The sequence below is a fragment of the Hippoglossus stenolepis genome, chromosome 9 (assembly GCF_022539355.2).
Source record: "Hippoglossus stenolepis isolate QCI-W04-F060 chromosome 9, HSTE1.2, whole genome shotgun sequence".
Lineage (NCBI taxonomy): Eukaryota > Metazoa > Chordata > Actinopteri > Pleuronectiformes > Pleuronectidae > Hippoglossus > Hippoglossus stenolepis.
Window position 1 is genome coordinate 2,356,181 of NC_061491.1, and position 19,357 is coordinate 2,375,537.

Consider the following 19,357-nt stretch of genomic DNA (forward strand, 5'->3'; position numbering starts at 1 on the left):
AGGGTGCTGTAAGACAGATGACTTTTGTGATGGGGGATCCAGACACTGCCAGAGACCAATGCACTCTCAATCAGCCTTCCTGCAACCCACCATCCTCCAGTCAAAACCAGGTAAACACTGAGTTCCCTGGCTGGAATTGAAATGATTATTTCACTGTCCATAAGGTTTTGTACATTTGATTCAGATACAAAATATGAGAGGACACCCCCTGTGTGTGTGTGTGTGTGTGTGTGTGTGTGTGTGTGTGTGTGTGTGTGTACAGTGGGCATTAGAAAGTCGTTGATGGGAGCATTGTACCAGTTTTACAGTTGTTTTGGCTCTGACTGACGAAACTTTGTCAAGAAGACTTGCAGACATATGTTCAACAAAACCTTCATTAGAAACAGATTTCATGGAGTATGAGAGCGCTTGGAGTCTCAAGTATTTATCGGAGAATGGAATTCTAACAATTGATATGATTGTTAGCATTATGTGAAGTGTAAGGTCCAACGCAAGAGATCCAGTAATTACTAGATAATTGGAACAGACATATTCTGCTCCATTGGACAATACAGACACTGATTAGGGAACATTTGAAACAAGTGTTTGTCAATATGGACACGTTATACACCGTCAGAACGGGTAGAAGCTTGAATAAACACCCATAACAAAATAATCGGGAAATTTAATAAAAAATTGGCCTCAATGTAGTTGCACAGAGGTTTGCTCACTTTACCTTCAAGATAAACTGGATTCAGGTTCCAACCTTTCTGACCTGCTGATGGCTTCTTCATCGCTGTCAGACATTATTTTATCCATGTTATTTCATCTGAAATAAGAAAACATGTATTATGTTTATAATCACTGACCTGATCCCACCCCCCCACCCCAGTCGAGGGTAACATATACAAAAATAGTAATAACAAAGAGGAAAATAGAAATAAACATACAAATGTAGATAAAATTAAATAAATATATAGAAATATTAAGAAACATATAAACAACAGATACTGTCACGACTAACAATAATTCTCTTTATGATAGATAAGCTCTACATCCAGAGTAATGCGCTCCTAGCCATGCATTATAATAGGAGGAGATCAAATAATATTCAATTAATTCATAGGAAATGAAAGACCTTTAACACATCTAATAAATGCAGACCATGTTGTTTGGAATTTCTGATTCGATCCACTCACAGCAAATTTAAATGTTTCCCATTTCACCATTGATTGCGCCCCTTTGGACCCACTGAATAAAGGAAGGGGGCCTGCTCCTTTTCCAATTTCACAGAATGAGTCACTGGGCGAGCAAGGAGGCAAACCCCATTGCGTTCCTTAGATGGCCTGAAAGGCCCTGTGCCAGCTGAACTGCACCAAAGGTGGCAGTAAGAGAAGCACAGTCAGAGAACAGGAGGCAGACCAGTTATAAGACTGTCTGTTCCCCAGTATTTGATGCGTATGCAGACGCTGAAGGATGTGGTGTCTCTGATGAACACCCCTTCAGGGAGGATTGTGGTCTGGCCTCTGTTCATTCATGACCTCTTCTTCTAGCTGCATCCTCAGTGCTGCTCCTGTCCACCCTCACACAGTATTTGCCAGCTTTCCACACTTGACAGAGCGTGTACTTTTCAGTGTGGTGGGAGCCTAAAGGTTAGTGGTTCAGGTGGCTGTGTGGGTTGGGAAAATCAAAAAGAAAGTGGATGATTCACTACATTTTCTGCTTCTCATAAACCTGATGGCTTCTTCTGAAGGAGAAATAATGGCATTGATAAAATTAAAACAGGGGCTCCACCATTCTGATTCAAGTGAATATATATTCATTCTCACCAAATACAGGTCAATCAAAACCAATTTTAGTTTTCCTTTTTACCATTTGTAGTATTATTTATATTCATGTCATTATCCCTTTAATGTCTTCGATGATATTACGCCTTTGTGGGCAATGTTCAAATTCAGTGAGTTTCTTGTATAAAGAAGTTTTATATGATGGTAGTAGAAATCATCTGATGGAAGCAGCTAGCTGAGCTCAACAGTGTCCTTTTCACTGAGAAAAACCTCTCGGCTCCTAATATGTGGTACAACAGAAACCACATGGCCCGACTATTAGAACGGTGATGACAGGTTTTTCCTCTCTGTCATGGTTAGACTGTGTATATTTGTATGTATGCTTGGTTTTTATATGTTATTTATTATTTATACTGTATATATGTGTGTGTGTGTGTGTGTGTGTGTGTGTGTGTGTGTGTGTGTGTGTGTGTGTGTGTGTGTGTGTGTTTATGGTGGGACTTCAAGCTGTTTATTTGCTGAGGGTTTTCAGTCTTAAACACAATATACAGTATCGTCAAGAACTAAAAGCCTCATTGAAGAGGCCCACGCTTCATGTGATCCCCTCACTCTACTGGAGAGGATGTTGTGACCACAGCTTCTCCTTCTTACTGCTGATCCCAGTCTTTAAACCCAGTGAAGACCCCAACCACTCCCTGTGCTTGGACAGGCTGCTGGAGGTCTCCTCTGTAATTCTTCCATATTAACCAAATTACTCATGGTGAGATCACTAGCTGATTGTTGCTCTGGTTTCCTACTGTGAAACCTATAATTACATGAAAGTCTTTTCATGTAAACCATTTGTGTATCATCATGGGAAATTGTCTATTTCCATTTTGACATCAGCTAATGTGGTGACATTTTCTGGAAGCATCCAGTCCGAGTATGGTGTACATCCGGAAAATCAAAAAGAGAACGTAAAGGATTGGTTCAGACTTCCTGGTTACTTTCAGTATGTCATAAATTATAACATTGACAAAAGTGAAATGATTGTATTATATAATTATTGTATACAAATTTCAACCAAGGTCCAAACCTGAACCAAGTACAGCCAAGTGGTTCCCATTTTCACGTCTTTGTTGTTCAAGCAGAAGATGAACAAAAAACAGTCACAGAGCCTATTAAATGAACTAAACCTTTGTTGTTATGGCTCCATGCCAGCGATAGCCCTGGCTGGCATTGTGTTTTTCTGTATTCTTGTTCTCTGAACACCTCAAGGGAATCTCTTCAGGCTTGGCAAAAATGGTCACTTGGATTTAAGAAAGAACTCATTCATTAGGGGTGAATGTGGCTCAGGTGGGAAATGTCAGAAAAAATCCTCATTCCATAAAATTACAAAATATTTTATCCAAAAGGTCCGAGGTCAATTTCCCTTGGACATTAAAATGGTTTTCAAAACCACTTTTCTGGACATAACTCAGGAACATGTCACTATATCCCCTGCAGATTGAGAATTTTTTTTCTCTCTTTAACATTGCGACATGTTTTTTAACAGTTTCGTTGATTTCTCAGAATAATTCATGGATCTTTATGAAATAAAAATCCAAGTTGGGCCTTGGAGGAGGTATGCGCTCTCTGAGTACCATTCTACTTTCTACGTGTATCTCCTCACCTGTTGATCCTGCAGTCGATCATGGATGGTTTAATTCTAACATTCGTGGAGAGATGCCAGTGGTGAAAGTTTATGGAGATAACAGTATGTCGTGAGGCTTTGATGTGAAAGCAGCAGTGCACAGGAGATAAGCATCCATCCTCCTCAGGGCTGAGTGAATAGTGTGGGGTGTGGTAGCATGTGGTGTAATGTGTGTGGCAGCAGAGTCCTGGGTGTGGCTGTAGGAGGGAGCGCTGGAGGAGGGGAAAGGCTGCAGCTCCTCTTCTGACAGATCCAGGTCTGCATATGGGCTCTGGACTCTGCTTGACTCAAGCACAGCTGCAGTTATTGAGGACATGCTGTAGACATGTGGATTACGTTAACCTTCATGCTGGGCTGCCTTTGGCTGCAGGACTCTCTCCACATGGGACTGATTGTGGATGGGCAACAGACAGATATGGTATGTACTGTAAGTGATGTGACAGAATGTCAGTGATAACACATCAGAGAGTGTAGGAATGCAGGATGTGAATCAGAAAGTGACTTTCAGTGAGCACACAACATCCCTCCTGTGACGTGTCGATGTTTCATGGTCAGACTACGATTGCACTGGAACAACTTTCATATGTATCTAAGGTGACACTCTTGTTGTTGCCATGTAGAAGCTAATTTATTGAACTTGCCATGGTTCTTTAATACTTTATTTATAGAGGTCTATTTAAATCAATCCAATTGTGTCATGTTGATCTCGACCAGCGCACGTGTGCAATTTTGAACTTTTTTGGCTGAACCATTAAAGGTTCAATGCAACATCCCAGAATGTGATTGAGAGAGTGAGGAAGTGTTGCCCTTTTACAACAAATTGCTGCCAACAGTTTCTGTTTCCTTGTCAACTTTGCACAAGTTTGTCGCAAATTTTCCCTTTTCAGAACTTTTCAGCAATTGTTTTGCAAAAAAGAACCTTATAGATCCATATACCATAAACCATGGCTACTTTCTGAAGAAGGCAGTAATCCTAATTCTTTCAATGGAAAGGCACACCTCCGTCTGTGTTTACTTAGATCTGGATTTTTTGGAGACAGCGTTCAAGTTAAAAAATCAGGACTTCAGTGCAGAGCAGCAGCTTGGAAGTGCTGGCAGCTCCAATAAAATGTAGCTCAAGCGCCTCTTTTCCCCCCCTGGTGGCCGGTTGCAGTATAGGTTATAAACTCCACCTATTCCATGTTAGCAGATGGGACATGGTCCAAAATCAAAGAAAACATTTAAATTATTATTCCGAAACATGGCTTCTGTGATTTTAGGTTGTTCTGTCGTACTGATATATGTTTTTATGTATCTGATAAGTTTGGTTTGAATTAGTTATTTTATACTATAAAACAAGGTGAAAGGTCATGTTTGAGAGTTGAGATTAACTTGTGATTGATCAGGCTGGTGTATCGTGGGACCTCTATTTATATACAATCATCGCTGCAGGTAAACATGTAGTTCATATTGTCCACATCTCAGTCAGTGTTTCAAACAGAAACAGAAAGACATGTGAAGGAGAACAGTTTAATCAGGGATTCAGCTGTATTAAATACAGGCCATGTGAGCACAGCGAGTCAAAGAGAAGTCAACACTGAAACCAGCTGAAGGCTGTGATGACGTCATGAATATACTAATAAGCAACAGTTTTCAAATATGTCCTCAGTTTTGCACATTGATTTTGATACATGTGGAAGCCACATAGCCTACAGAACCATGTGCTTAAAGGCTTATTATAGATTTCGATATAATCTTGTTAAAATCGTAAAGTGCATTTACAGAGAAATCATTTGAGTAGAGGTGAGAAATTGGTGCTGGAAATTATCCATCTAAACAAAACAATAATGTAAAGGTGACCTGCAGACCTCAGATCGCACAGTTTCCTTAATGCAGTAATGACTCTCCCTGACTGGTTAATGCTCAATTTCTTCCAGGTTCTAACATGACACTTAATTATATGTTAGACTCACAATCTACAGATAACAATTTTGTTCAGGTTTTGTATATCTATGTAGCCTGAGAGGGGAAAAAGCCAAAAGTCATGGATGAACAAAAGTTGTTCATGTATGAATAAAATACAGCAGAGTAGTTTCAGTTAATGTTCACTGCATCATCACAACATCAGAATGGGGGAAAGTTTTGATATTAGTGAGGCTGCAGTGACACAGACTCATTCACACTGGACAGTTGAAGACATAGCGTGGTCTGATGAATCTGGATTTCTGCTGAGGCTGCAGATGTTGAGTCACAATCTGGAGCCAACAGCATGAAGCCATGGAGACAACCTGCTTTGTGTCAATAGTCCCGACTGCTGCTGGCGATGTGGGAAATGTTTTGTCGACATCCATATTATACCAATCAATCCTGGTTTCAGTCAGAGTATTGCTACTGACCATGTCCATTCCTTTATGGTCACAGTTTACCATCTTCTATCGGCTTCAAACTGGTTTCATGAACATGACAGTGAGTTCAGTGAACTTCAGTGACCTCCACAGTCAGCAGATGTGAATCAGACAGTAACCTCACCACGCCCTCATCTCCTCAACACACCCAGCTCATTTTCCTGGACCAGTTGGATGCGAAGGCTGTTACTTAGTAACTCTGGGATGGAAACCAACTTCATGGGCATAGGACTTGTGGTTTTTTAGGGCTGGACCTCAGGGCTTTTACCCAAACCAGTCAGAGCAAGTGTGATCGATGGACATCTTCTATGTTGTATCTAAACTGTCCCTGACTAAGTGGGACAGTAAAAATCAGAATCATGTAGGGAGTCAATTTCCAATATTGTTCCTTGTTTGTAGTGTATGAGGCAATAGGAATGGTTGATGCTTTGCATTTATCCCATATTGCAGGGCCACATTTCTGATTCTATGGGTCTGCATTTTGGACTGATAATGAAAAGGTATCAAAGCACTGTGTTTTGTTGAGATGCTTTGTTTATGCAGCTCAACTTATCAGAGTACTCCTGTGATTAAAATGTATTATTACGTGAAAAAAGCTTAGACATGTCCCTATGTGGATTATCTACAGGAACACTGCATTCACATGGGTAGTTTTGGATGTTGTGCCTCCTCGGCTTCAGTGTGGTTATGGTCTTTATGCTGGTGTTAGTTTGTGATTCTCAGTTATATTATACAATGGTTCTAGTCTGTCATTGCGATGGTGATGAGCAGTGTGGAGGAAGATTAGCTGGACAAATAGCTTCAGGTGCAGAGTTACCAAGTGTTTTGCTGGCAGAGCGAGCTGTAGTAACAATGTGAGCTTGTGTAGGATAAAGGAGCATTGTGCTCTGATAAAAAGGGGAATCTGTGTCTGTACTGTCTCTGTATTGTGCCGCCCGTTCACTCAGCAGAGCATCGCTATCTTCTCACTTTTGTATCAGGTGTTCTTCAAAGTCTATCGGCTCCAGACTTGTATTAGTGTCCTGCTTTGAAATGCATAATGCTTGCAGAGTCTTCAGTTCAGTTCAGTTTCTATTAGTTCATGTACATGGTGTCTCACTTTCTACATTATACTTTGAACTTCTGCTTTTAACCAGCAACTACTTACAGGGTATAGTTTACTGAAAAATTGTGTTTGAGTCCACAAAACACTCAGGGGTAAGGCGTTGCAGCCTAAGTGACCGATTCGTCAGACGTAATAGACTGCCCGTGTGGTGTCATCCAAGTGTCCACAATCCCCGACATTCATATTAGATTAGAATGACGACATTTACACCATTCTTTAGCCTAGTCACTACAGGAAGTGGGGATGCTAGCGGATGTAGTGATATAAACGCGCGTCTTGGGCGAGAGTGTGGGTGGTTTTCCGGTGTGTCCCTGACAGCTTTTTCTGTTGTTTTTTTTCCATCTCAAGAAGAAGTTCCAGTTACTTCAATTGTATTGGATTTGGCTGAAACACTGCTGGAATCAGTTCAAAACCCCCGAAAGCACCGTTGTTGCACAAAGAACTGCTCATCTGTTTAGTGATGCTTGACTCAGTTGTTGTGGATGCTTTAATTGTCATGAACGCACTATTGTCCTGATCAACAATGTCAGTTACATTGATGAGTCCTAGCTGCTGCTACAGAGCACTGCTCGCCAGTTTATTTAAGGTTTATTAATATTAGACATATTGCATATCTAAATCCCCCAAAATTTCATTTGCATTGCTCTTCCTCGGGCTTTTAACAATCCACATGGAAAGTGTGAAGCAGATAAGAGGAATGCTTCCCAAGATATGGACGGACGGACAGAGAGATTTCTGGAATTACTAGCAAATGTATAATTTTCCATTATTCCTTGTTCTTTAGCTTGTGTAACGTGTTACAATTTTAGCATTTTCTCAGTAGCAGCAGAATTTCACATGATGGTGTTGGAGACACAACTGTGTGAATGCTGTTTCTTTTGTGTGTCTTTTCTCAGGATCACCTGTCAGAGAGAAACCCTGCAGACTCCACCAATCAAGATGCTGCTGACCAAAGCCAAGGCTTTATACTTGTTGATGAACCTCACATTGTGTGGACAACTAACACTGAAGATGTTAAAAGAGTTCCGGACATTAAATGGTCTCCAAGCATCCGAACATCAGATGAAAATATCATCCAACAAAGTGCAGTGGATACAGCCTTAACCTCACCTGATTCACCGATACCAACGTCTGAGGTCAAATCGAACAATGCTACTTTAGTGATGCACAATAATCTGATACTACCAATGGCACCAAAAGGACATTGGGAGTCAAACAGACCTTTTCCTCATTCAGGAAGCATTGAGGAAGGGCAGCATTCCAGTCTGCAGCACATGGGGTCAAATCCATCTGTACCTTCTGGGGACCTCATTTATGGATCTGACCAGAGAATCTACCGAATCCATAAAGGTCTTTCTGGGCCAATTGGAGCACAAGGAAGGAGGGTAAGCATCTCATTATCATAGAATTTGTCATGCATTATTTGTGGATACAATACAGCAATTGATTGTTGATTTTGTGTAATAATGTGCTAGGACTGATTGTCTGATCAGAGTATTAATACTGCCTGGTAAAACTGGAAATTAACTTAAAGGTTCAATGAATAGATTTAGGTGAAATGGATCTATTGGCAGAAATTGAATATAAAATATGTGTAATAATCGAAATTGTACTAATAGTTGTTTTCTTTAGCCTGTTTTGTTTTCTTTATATTTAAATACTTTTTATTTATATCGGGAGTGGGTCCTCTTTACGGAGGCCACCATCTTTTTTACAGTAGTTCAAATTAGACAAACTAAACACCTTTTGAGTTTTTATGACAACTGAAGGCTACCACAGTTTCTCTTTCATGTTTGGAAGGGGAGGGTGAGTCAAGGTGTATTCACCTGTGACTGTGACATGCAACTTCACCACTAGATGTCACTAAATTCTACACACTGCACCTCAGCAGGGGACAGCCAGAGTTGCAACTGGCTTCTTCCAGTCTCAGGCTAGATGAGCAGAGGAGATGGAGGAGATCCTTAATGAGCCACTTAAAGGATCACAGTACACTTTTCAGCTCAGCAACCCCATGTGTTTGGGGCGTTATGTAGAACTGTAAAACAAAGCAAAAATACTTCCCGCATAAAGATCCTTTGCAAAAGATGAAGAGGACATAGTTATCTGGGGTTGTTGGTAGCGGTCAGTACATTAACATGACAGGGTTAAAACATGCGTGTTTGGTCTCCAAACAGGAGCTCACAGCAGATCAGATGGATCAGTTTCAGAGAGGGGGCTTCTTCAGTGTGGTAACGTTATGAATAGAGAAGGTGGTTCAAAAGAAAAAAGTGATACACAGCCGTTGACAGACATGCTACATGTTCTGACTGGTTGACTCAGCACTAGCTTACAGTCAGATATGAAATGTATCAGATTGAATTGGTAGTAGAAGCTACCAGTTGTGGTTCCAATTCAGTGGTGAAAGGAAAATAAAGGTAACAGAAATAGAAACTTAAACACCAACTAGTGATGATAAAAATAGTAAATTATAAGTGAGTTAAAAATATATATAAGGCCAACACAGCAGACATGTCATCCTGTGCAACAGCGTGATGTCTGTTAGCTTGGATACATTCAGTGTCGGTTTGGATCATTACAACGTAGAGATTAGTGGACAAGAAGAAAAATATAGAATACCACCAGCATTATCTTTTAAAACTTGTACATTCATATCCCTGTACCTTCATATTAAATAAGTGGGGCATTGGAAGCAATATAATATCATATTTATAATCTTTTTTAAACTAACCTTAATGAATTTTAACTAATCTGAACTAACCTTAAATGACACACAAGATCTCCATTTCCATTCATCACTCACTGGGATGATAACTGCAGTGATGTGTAGTATTGCTCAAGTCATAAGTTTAACAGGGCCTCAGATCAAGATAAATCAGCTTTGACATCCTCCTGATATGTTTCTTTGTTTTTGTACTTAAGCTACCTACAAGCATGTGAACAGCACTTTTCAATGATATTGAATTTAATTGAAATCAGATTGTGTTAATGTTAAGACAATTGTTCAACAATTAAGACAATTGTTCAACAATATATAAACATATTCTTCAGAACTTTATACTATTTCTTGGAGCTTTTCAAGAGCTCCCAGGGAGCTGGAAACCACACTTTGGGTTACACTCTCCAAGTTCACGTTATGAAACCTCTAGAACAGATATAACCTGTGTTTCACTGGGTGGCACCAGAACATCATCAGCAGAATGAACTGTCTTTTCCCTGAGTGGCTTATGTAGTTCCTCAAATTATCTCTTCAACAGGCCTGTATTTTGGTTGTAAGTGGAGGTTATGGTTATTCTGTGCAAACAGTGTGGTTGCATCAACCCATGGGAAAGTGACTCATTCTGGTTTTTTATTCCACTCGTAAAATTAGAGGGTACAGAGATTGCTTTCAAAACACATTGCATTAATATCGTCTTGAAGAGACCACAGTGACCATTACTTTGTGAGATCGTCCCACCATGATGCCAGACAACAGGCCGGCCAGTTGTTACCAATGAGCTGTATACATGATAGAAATAGCTCAATGTCATATTGTCCCTACAGGGATGTGCTGGGAGAGAAGGCTATGTCGGATTAAAGGGTGACAAGGTGAGATGTGCATGAGCAAATTCTGATTTATTTCTTCAAGCAAACATAATGAAAATAGGATCAGATGAGAAGCCATGTAACCTGTTCCCGGTTTAACAGGATAAGCTGAGTAAATCACGCAGCTGTACTCCAGGTGTTACTCAGTACAGTTAATCCCAATTCAGTAAAGCTGCTTCATGAAAGAGGTTCTTTTTTTACTCTTCATTCATTCATTCATTCACTGTACATAACATTGGTACATACACAGGACAAAAACATGGCAGCTCCTAATAGCCTGTTAGTGTGTGTGTTAATGGCATAGTTAACGTCTCAGGTCATGTGTTTGGCAAAAGTTTGAAACACAGTTGTCCCACCATCCTAAACAAACCAAACAAAACACAAAACATTGATTTGAATCAGCAATCAGCAAAGCTAAAATGTGTAAAATTACCCATGTGGTTCTTGATTTTCACTTGATTTAACCTGCTTATTAAAAATAGTCAGTACAAGCAACTTGGCTGTTTGCTTTAACTTTGAGAGACTGATATCTTTTATAATTTTTCTATTCTTGAAATATGTCACATGTCATTGACAATCCTTTATCAGGGCTCTCAAGGTGTTCCAGGCCTGGATGGGAGGAGAGGGGAACCAGGGCCTCTGGGACCTCCAGGACTTCCCACACTTTACTTATGGCGGAACTCTGAGGACGACTGGACGGCTTTTAGGGTTCGTTTTAATGTTAACACCTGCACAAGGATGTAGACCATACTGTACATAATCCTGACCAACATTCTATTGTGTTGTCCTCACACTTTGTCTATTTCTGGCTTCTAATGTCATCGTGTGTGTGTGTGTGTGTGTGTGTGTGTTTTATTATTTTTTTATTTTTTCAAAGATATTTCTGCAAATAATCAGGACAATCGAGAACTTGTATAAAATTACATTTATAGTCTAGTAATGCATTAACCTTTGCAACCGCTAAGATTAGAAACATGATCTATTCCTCTGCCTATTTAGATTTACCAAAAATATGTGTGATCATTGGTATAAAAGCTGTTATGACCAGGGCCATACACACACATTCATATGCTTCTACAGTGCTTTTTCTTTTACACCTTGTTCACACACTGGTGACAAAGCCGCCGGCGGCAAGGACACTGGCGCAAGCAGACTGGAGTCAGGGATCAAACCTCTGACTAACTAACAACTACTGAGGTCTGATGAAATGGGGACATCACTACAAGTCTCGAAGGGATCAGGCAAACAGACAAACCGACAGTTAATCCAGATTATCTAAACCTCATATTGGGATTTAAAGGGGAAAATCTGTCAGTGCTCAGGAAAACTGTGTGGGCACACTAAATGTTCAAAGTAGAACCAGTCATTCTGTACACTCCAACTGATGAGATGAACTACAAAATAAGATGGACTGGATTTACCCTGTAATATAAGTGAGGATATGAATATGTAAGAATAAAGTCAGTAATATGAACTCTAATATGCAAATGCTCTGCCAGTGATTTTTTTTATAGATGATGATCACATGGAGAGAAATGAGCCTGTATTTCAGGGAGGGCTGAGTAATCCTCTCCAAGTCTGTTGACAATTTGTAGATGTAGCCACAGCTCAGGCCTTTACAGCGCACTGTGCTCACACTGTCTATAATGAAAGCTGATGTATTGTAACTGGAGCAAATCCAGACCTCATGCCTGGGTCAGGCCCTGCATTAGGCCAGAGAAACAAGCAGGGCCGAGGTGGCTGTGAAAGGCCTCAGTGTTGCTGCGCTCTCCGAACACACCGGAGGCTCTGACTGCTGCGTCCACAGAGACACAGTGAGACTCACAGTGAGGGAGGTCCAGTCTGAGCTTGACCTTGACAGGCTTGGCCGGCCTCCACCCGTATCTCCGCTGCAGCACCATTGCCAAGACAAATACTCCCCGCAGCAGCAGACCTGGGTGGTGGAATAAACTAGAAGCAATCTTGTGTTCCAGAATTGATTGACACTCGTCTGGCTCTTAGAGTGTGGTGACCACAAGCTCTATGCTGTGTCATTTAATAACCATTATAGCACTATCTAGAGCTCTCAACACTTTGTCGCACACTCATGTCTTTTGGATTCATCTGCAGCCTCAAGTGGTACAAGACATGAGGTGTGAGAGGCCACCCAACCAACTGTGTTCATGTGGTGTGATCATTCACAGCTGTTGCTGCTTGGTTTTCTTCTAAGGTGCATTCGTACTGTAATATACTGTTGGGTCATGTGGGAACCTAAAGTCGGAATAGACGGCTCTCCCACCTTATTAACTTCAATCAAAGAAGACTTCAACATAAAACAACAGTAGGTGCATCCGAAATGCCCAAAGTGAAATCGCCCTTTATGCACTAAAGTATTGATGACCGATCAATAATCGAACAGCCCTCTTAGCTTCTTAGCCATTCTAGTGGCTTTTTTCAAGTCACCATCATAACATTAATATACATCTGAATCTATCTCTAACTTTTAATTACATTTTGGTTTATTTAGATAAAAATAAAGAAGAAGGTGCCACGGTGGGGGGGTAGAGAATTAGCCCTCATAGAAAGAAAAAAAAAACTGTATACTGTAAAGCGCTCTGAGTGCTCATCAAGACTAGAAAAGGGTTATATAAATACAAACCATTTACCATTTACACAGCCACACAGAGCTGTTTGCACAGTGTAGACTTTTGTTCAGATTCTATTTTATAGTAAAGTGTCACTATAGATTTTTCTGCCTTAACTACAAATGAATCTTTAAAGTAGGCCATGATTCAGACAGCTGTATATAACTGTCAATTTTGTTCTTGTTTTTATAGAGATCATCCTTTGCTCAAATGCTCAGAGCTGGCTGGCCGGTGAGTAGCTCAGCTTTTCGTTTTGAGTTGTTCAATCAGAGTAAGTCACTGATTTCTATTTATTTTGCTCCAAAGGTGAAGCCTGGCCCACCTGGTCCCACGGGTGAGATAGGAAAACCTGGCCTTCCAGTGAGTTAGACAGCCATTGTGCTTAAATAAGTAATTTAGGAACATTATATCAGATTTCTTTTTTTCTGTATTTTTACCCTGCTTCCTGTTATTGTTATGAAAATGTGTGTATTATTAATGTTGCTATCAAAATGCATTTATCACTAAGGGTATTCCTGGTGACCCAGGGAACAGAGGAATGCCAGGACAGAGGGGACACATGGTAAATGTGGAAACTGAAGAACGTTTCTGTAACACCAGCAGCTGTATTATACCTGGTGTCCTGACATCATGTGATTTGTTTGTGTAAATTAGGGTGACTCTGGGCCAAGGGGCGCCCCTGGCAAGACAGGGAGTGTGGGCAGGAATGGCCGTCAAGGAGTGGATGGGAGTTGTGGGCCACCAGGACTTCCTGGGCTCCAGGTGCAAACTACCAGTACCCAGGTTTAGAGAACGTATCAGTCAGTGCCAGCGATTAGCCTGTATCGTTTAACATGTTGTCATTCATTGTTTTCAGGGTCCCAGAGGTTTTAAGGGAGAAGGGCCTTTACCAGGAGAGAAAGGAGATGAGGTGAGCGTTTTAGCTGAATCAACTATGAAATTAAATGTCAATGTGAGTCAGTGTTAAACAGTATATGTCCCTGGTAAACCACTGGCTACCTAAATATTCTGTCTAGCAATGACTAAACTCAATTCTGGGAAAGAAAACAAGGCATAATAATCAGTTCACAGGATTTTTTGTCATGTACTGCTGTACATTAAGTTTGACATGAAATTGCATGTTGTCATTGTTATTATTTTTAATGTTTTATGTGCAAATTGTATCCCTTTTATTTGATGAGTGACAATAGAGAGATAACATGGGGATGTTGCAGTCGGCCGCTTAAACCCAGGCTTGATGTGTTCAATGACAAACGGACAAAACTCTGCCTGCACAATACTTTACATGCTTCAGTTCCATAAATAAATCTTGCCTGTAGTGATTGTTAACTGACTTACAAGCAGTAAAGCACTCTCATTCTTGTAAGGGTACGTGAACTGGGAACCCAGAGGCACAACTCTGAACACAGTGTCCAATTTCCAAAACAGTGGTCGTTTTATTCCAATCCAAGTACGGTACACAGAGACAAAGAGACAAGGCGGAGGTAATCCAAAAACATGAGGCTAAGGCAGGGTCGAATCATACAAAACGTGGGCAGAAACCCAGACTAGACGTGATTATATCTCTGGAACTCTACGTACAAGACGAGACCAACTGGCACTGGACAGGGGAAGACGCAGACCATATACTAACTGAAGTGAGGTAAACTAGACACAGGTGTAACATATTAGGGAGGGGGAGGTAATCCATGAGAGAGAGAGAGAGAGACACACACACACACACACACACACACACACACACACACACACACACACACACACACACACACACACACACACACACACACACACACACACACACACACACACACACACACACACACACACACACACACAAACCCTAACCCTAACCCTAACCCTAATAAATCACTGTTATAACATTTCAGTAGTGCTCACATCAGCTATAGGTCAGTTTGTAGATATTATTTGCAACAAGGTACTGAGTTCCCCAACTACTGCTCATCGAGCATCTGACTGTGCTGCTTATTCTGGCTATGAACTGAATAACCGACTAACTGAGAGGAGGAGCTTGTTGTTCAGATGTTGTTTTCTGTTTGTGTTCTGCAGGGTTTAACTGGGGAGCCTGGACCATGTGGAGACAGAGGGAGAACTGGGGCAAAGGTCAGTCTAAAAATTGATTTTGAAATAGTAAATAACCAAATAGTATATAATAGAATAGTATTGGAAACTATTATATTGATAATGAGTAGTTGGAAATATGGACCAGATACTTTCCTCTGCATGTTGTTTGTGTGTCTTCCAGGGATATAAAGGGGAACCAGGAGAAGATGGACCTGTTGGACCTCTTGTAAGACTGACAACTACTTTACTATAGTAGTAACTATATTTAAATGGCCATTCAACAGTAACATCAGTTTAACTGTCATAGTTGAGTATTTTGAACTTTTATCAGAAAGTCTCAATTCCAAATTGGGAAATAGGGCTTGAAATGTGTAAGTATTTATGAGTCTTGGAGAGAACTAATGAAAGCTGCATCAAGTCAAGGGTTGGATCTGTTAGGCTCTAAAAGTCTTTAACCTTTCTTTTTTAAATCTGTCTTGTGAGACCCCAAACTTTGTGAAGGTGGAATCCTGCGGTACCCTGTCAACACCCATTATTGTTAATGTAAAAGTGGCCCATGCCAAACTGTACCATTTATTGCCTACACTAATAATAATCGGACAAAAGACATTTTCATCTAAAAGCCATATCCACATATAGGTTGTTACTCTTAACCCCAAAATGGGTTTTCTCCAGTATCACATATACATTCTGTATCAACTTATATCAGCTCCATTTGGTGTTTACACTGGGTGAAATATTTAAATCTAAGGCACCAAATTTCTTATGACTAAATGGAAATATTCTTTTGGCCTGATACATTTGGCATCTTTGGTATCTTTGGAATATCCTCTAAAGTTTAAAATGAAATGCTATCATTTTGACCAAAGCTAGTGTTCAACTCAATGTTTGATACCCTTATTATAAGGTACTGTTTACATGAAGGGTTAGCTGGCATTTTTGACTTTTTTTTATTTTTATTCCTATGCAACACTGCAGTATATAGTTGCAACTCATAATTATTCTATATTGAAACTGTAGATTATTGTGTTGATTACTCAATTCTTTATTTGGTCCATAGTGTTACATCATAATGTCTTCAAGCTTAAGGTGGAATCTTCAAATGCATTGTTTGACACATTTTATAGAATGAATGCTCAGGATATAGATTAACAGACCCAGCGTCTTGGATTATGCACAATACTCCCCAAATATCACTTTTCAATCAACTACACTGTGTTTTGTCTCATCTGACTGCAGTTTGTTCGTATCTAGGGTCCTTTAGGTAAAAGAGGCCCTCAAGGGCCGCCTGGACCTCCAGGACCACAGGTAGAGCATGTGATATTCTTTATTAGTCATTCAGTCCCCATTCCCCTCACTGAAATGACACAACATGCACCATTTCTCCTTCACCTCAGGGAGACTCTGGACATGATGAAATGATGGGTCCTCCAGGACAAGTGGTGAGCAGTAAATAGTGTTTCACAATGCTGCTGCTGACAGGCCTTTGATAAGCAACACTAATGCACATTGGGGATTCTTCTAGGGTGCACCCGGGGCCACAGGTGGTATAGGGCCACCTGGAGTTGATGGGTTTGAGGTGAGTTCATATGGGCAGGCTTCACCATATTCCTTTAAATATTTTTAGGTTGAGTCAGTTAAGTACAAATCAGGTATGAAGGTGTATGTTTCGTCTTTGTTCTGTACAGGGGGCTCAAGGTCCAACTGGTCCACGAGGTCGTAAAGGCCCTCATGTATGTCGTCCATATATTAGAAATTACATACAGTTCTGATATTGATTAAATATGCAGGATCAAAGTAGAAGTGTAATTATTGAATCTTATGTCATCTCTGACAGGGACCGTTGGGATTAGCAGGAGTGACAGGCCCACATGGACCTCAAGGGACTCAGGTACATTTGATCTGAGAATTGTCCGTATTATCTACTGTGTAGAATGATCAAATTGCATGATGTGATCAAACTGTTGTTATGTCTCTAACACACGTTTCTACTGTCTGAAGACAATGACGCAATCTGGTCCGGCCATGCTTCAAATTATTATAAAGTTTGAAATTGTATTTATTTATTTTAATTGATATGTTTTTTATCAGGGTCAATCAGGCAATGGTGGCCCCTCTGGTCCAAAAGGGGAGATGGTGAGTTTTAATGCAACAATCTTCTTGTGTTTCTTCACTGTGTTTCAACTTATGACACTGACACTGTTGTTCTCTCCGACAGGGTGACATAGGACCTATGGGGAAAACAGGATCACCTGGCATTGAAGGGCCTACGGTAAATTAAAATAATAATTTATTCTGTTCGATATTCAACTTATTCGAATTTAGTAATTTAATAGCCTTTTTGTTTGTGTATTTCTTTGACTGTGCAGTCTGAGTTGTAGTCTACTTCTATGATAAATGGTATTATAGCGCTTTTCTAGTCTTGAAGACTGAGTTGTCTTCAAGACCTTCTGGTTAGAGGATGACCAATCTATCCCCTCATCCACCGCTAATAATAGTAATAATCATTATCATTAAATAGTGACTTCTTATTTTGCCAAACAATATAAATAAGTCTTAGGAAGAGATAGAGTAATAGAAGATCTCCAGGCAGGGAGTTCCACAGCTGGGGTCTGAACAGCAAAAGCCGGTCATCTTCAATGACAGGTTGTGATTTGTTAGAACAGAGCCCTGTTGGAGGACCTCAGCTAGCGATCATGCTCTTAAAGGGTTGGCAGATTGCAGATATAAGCAGGAGCCTGACTGTTCAAGGCTTTTTAAAACAAGCAGTACAATCTTAAACTCACAGGCTGGTTGCCTGTGAGTTTTAGAATGGATTTTAAGATTTTACTGGTTGTTGTCACTTAGTACGTGTCAAAGCGTGGCAGCAGCGATGTATAAGTTGTAATCTTTGTATGCTTTGCTTGCTGATGCAGGAGGGAAGTGCATTCCAGAAATTGACAAGATAATAGCATGGATGACCATTTCTACGTCTATAAAAAATGGAATGATCTAATTTTGGTTCGTCTTCTCAGTTGGGCACAGCAGGACTACAACACTCTGGTCACTGGAGCATCAGCAGTAACTTGCGGGCCTCCTTTAACACATAACTCACATGACTTGAGACTTTGACTATTAAAAAGTTCACTTCTAGGTGACGTGTCTTGCTTTGGCATCCTCAGAGATCTCTTGCTGATTTGGTGATGGTCAGTGTCCATACTAACCTGCTACAGAGTGTATCTCAGTCAATTTAAATATATGGAGATAATCTGAATGGAACATTCCCTCGAGAGCTTCAGTATCTTGTACGAGTTATGACTTCTAAAGTATTAATGGAGACTGTCTCTCTCACACGTGGCTCACATCTGACTGAGTCACTCCTTTGTTTGATACATGCCGAAACCCACTTTGCCTTCCTTTGCAATATGCTGCCAGCTGCTGTTGCCCCCCATTTTTCAAACATCTGGCTGTTCTGAAAGCCCCATGACAAATCCCAGAGTTTTATATTTGTTCTCCATATGTAAAGCTATATATATATAGCTATATATATATGAATATTTGTTCAAACCACCCTTTAGTTAAATAAAGCAAAATACAGTAGACTAGATTTTCAACAGTATACATCGTGAGCAAACCTTTAAGATGTAAGAGATAAGAGATATTTTCCAGACAGTGAATGCATGTTCATATTTGAGGATTCAGGATGCTCTGTTTGCTCTTCTAGGGGATGTTTGGAAGTCCTGGTCCAAAAGGATATCCAGGTGCCACAGTAAGTAGTGAGTCTTCTGTTTTCAATATTAAATGTCAATATGAGCGTTTAGGATTGAACTTAATGATTAGTAAGGCTTATAAACCAATTTTTGTCACAAGAGGCAGGTAAACTAAATTTGTTGGGTGTCCTGTCACTTTATAGATTACTTATGGCATACGTGTTGGCAAACGTTTAGGTAGTTATGCTAGGAGAACACTGTTTGGATTGAAGTTGATTAAATAAACCCCACCACCACAAAAATGCTTGTGGGGGGTTGTGGGGGATAGATCACATACAGTATGTGTGTGTGTGCGTGACCACATCATCAATACAATATTAGTTATTAAATAACGATTTGGTGTCAGTGACTGTATAAAAGGATAGACGCTACGGTTCCACTTTGTCCCAATGT

The 19,357-nt window shown here is 40.3% G+C and overlaps 1 protein-coding gene across 1 annotated transcript in view; it reads left to right on the forward strand.

The window, feature by feature from the left end:
* Nucleotides 1-19,357, forward strand: part of si:dkey-61l1.4 (collagen alpha-1(I) chain) — a 45,373-nt gene that overhangs the window by 1,747 nt on the left and 24,269 nt on the right. The window contains exons 4-22 of the mRNA XM_035166159.2: nucleotides 3-110; nucleotides 7,824-8,312; nucleotides 10,468-10,512; nucleotides 11,098-11,217; nucleotides 13,326-13,364; nucleotides 13,440-13,493; nucleotides 13,642-13,695; nucleotides 13,788-13,895; nucleotides 13,990-14,043; nucleotides 15,201-15,254; nucleotides 15,397-15,441; nucleotides 16,470-16,523; nucleotides 16,613-16,657; nucleotides 16,741-16,794; nucleotides 16,904-16,948; nucleotides 17,053-17,106; nucleotides 17,307-17,351; nucleotides 17,434-17,487; nucleotides 18,919-18,963. Coding sequence (XP_035022050.2) covers nucleotides 3-110; nucleotides 7,824-8,312; nucleotides 10,468-10,512; nucleotides 11,098-11,217; nucleotides 13,326-13,364; nucleotides 13,440-13,493; nucleotides 13,642-13,695; nucleotides 13,788-13,895; nucleotides 13,990-14,043; nucleotides 15,201-15,254; nucleotides 15,397-15,441; nucleotides 16,470-16,523; nucleotides 16,613-16,657; nucleotides 16,741-16,794; nucleotides 16,904-16,948; nucleotides 17,053-17,106; nucleotides 17,307-17,351; nucleotides 17,434-17,487; nucleotides 18,919-18,963 — 1,566 coding nt within the window. The remainder of the gene's footprint in view (nucleotides 1-2; nucleotides 111-7,823; nucleotides 8,313-10,467; nucleotides 10,513-11,097; nucleotides 11,218-13,325; nucleotides 13,365-13,439; nucleotides 13,494-13,641; nucleotides 13,696-13,787; nucleotides 13,896-13,989; nucleotides 14,044-15,200; nucleotides 15,255-15,396; nucleotides 15,442-16,469; nucleotides 16,524-16,612; nucleotides 16,658-16,740; nucleotides 16,795-16,903; nucleotides 16,949-17,052; nucleotides 17,107-17,306; nucleotides 17,352-17,433; nucleotides 17,488-18,918; nucleotides 18,964-19,357) is intronic.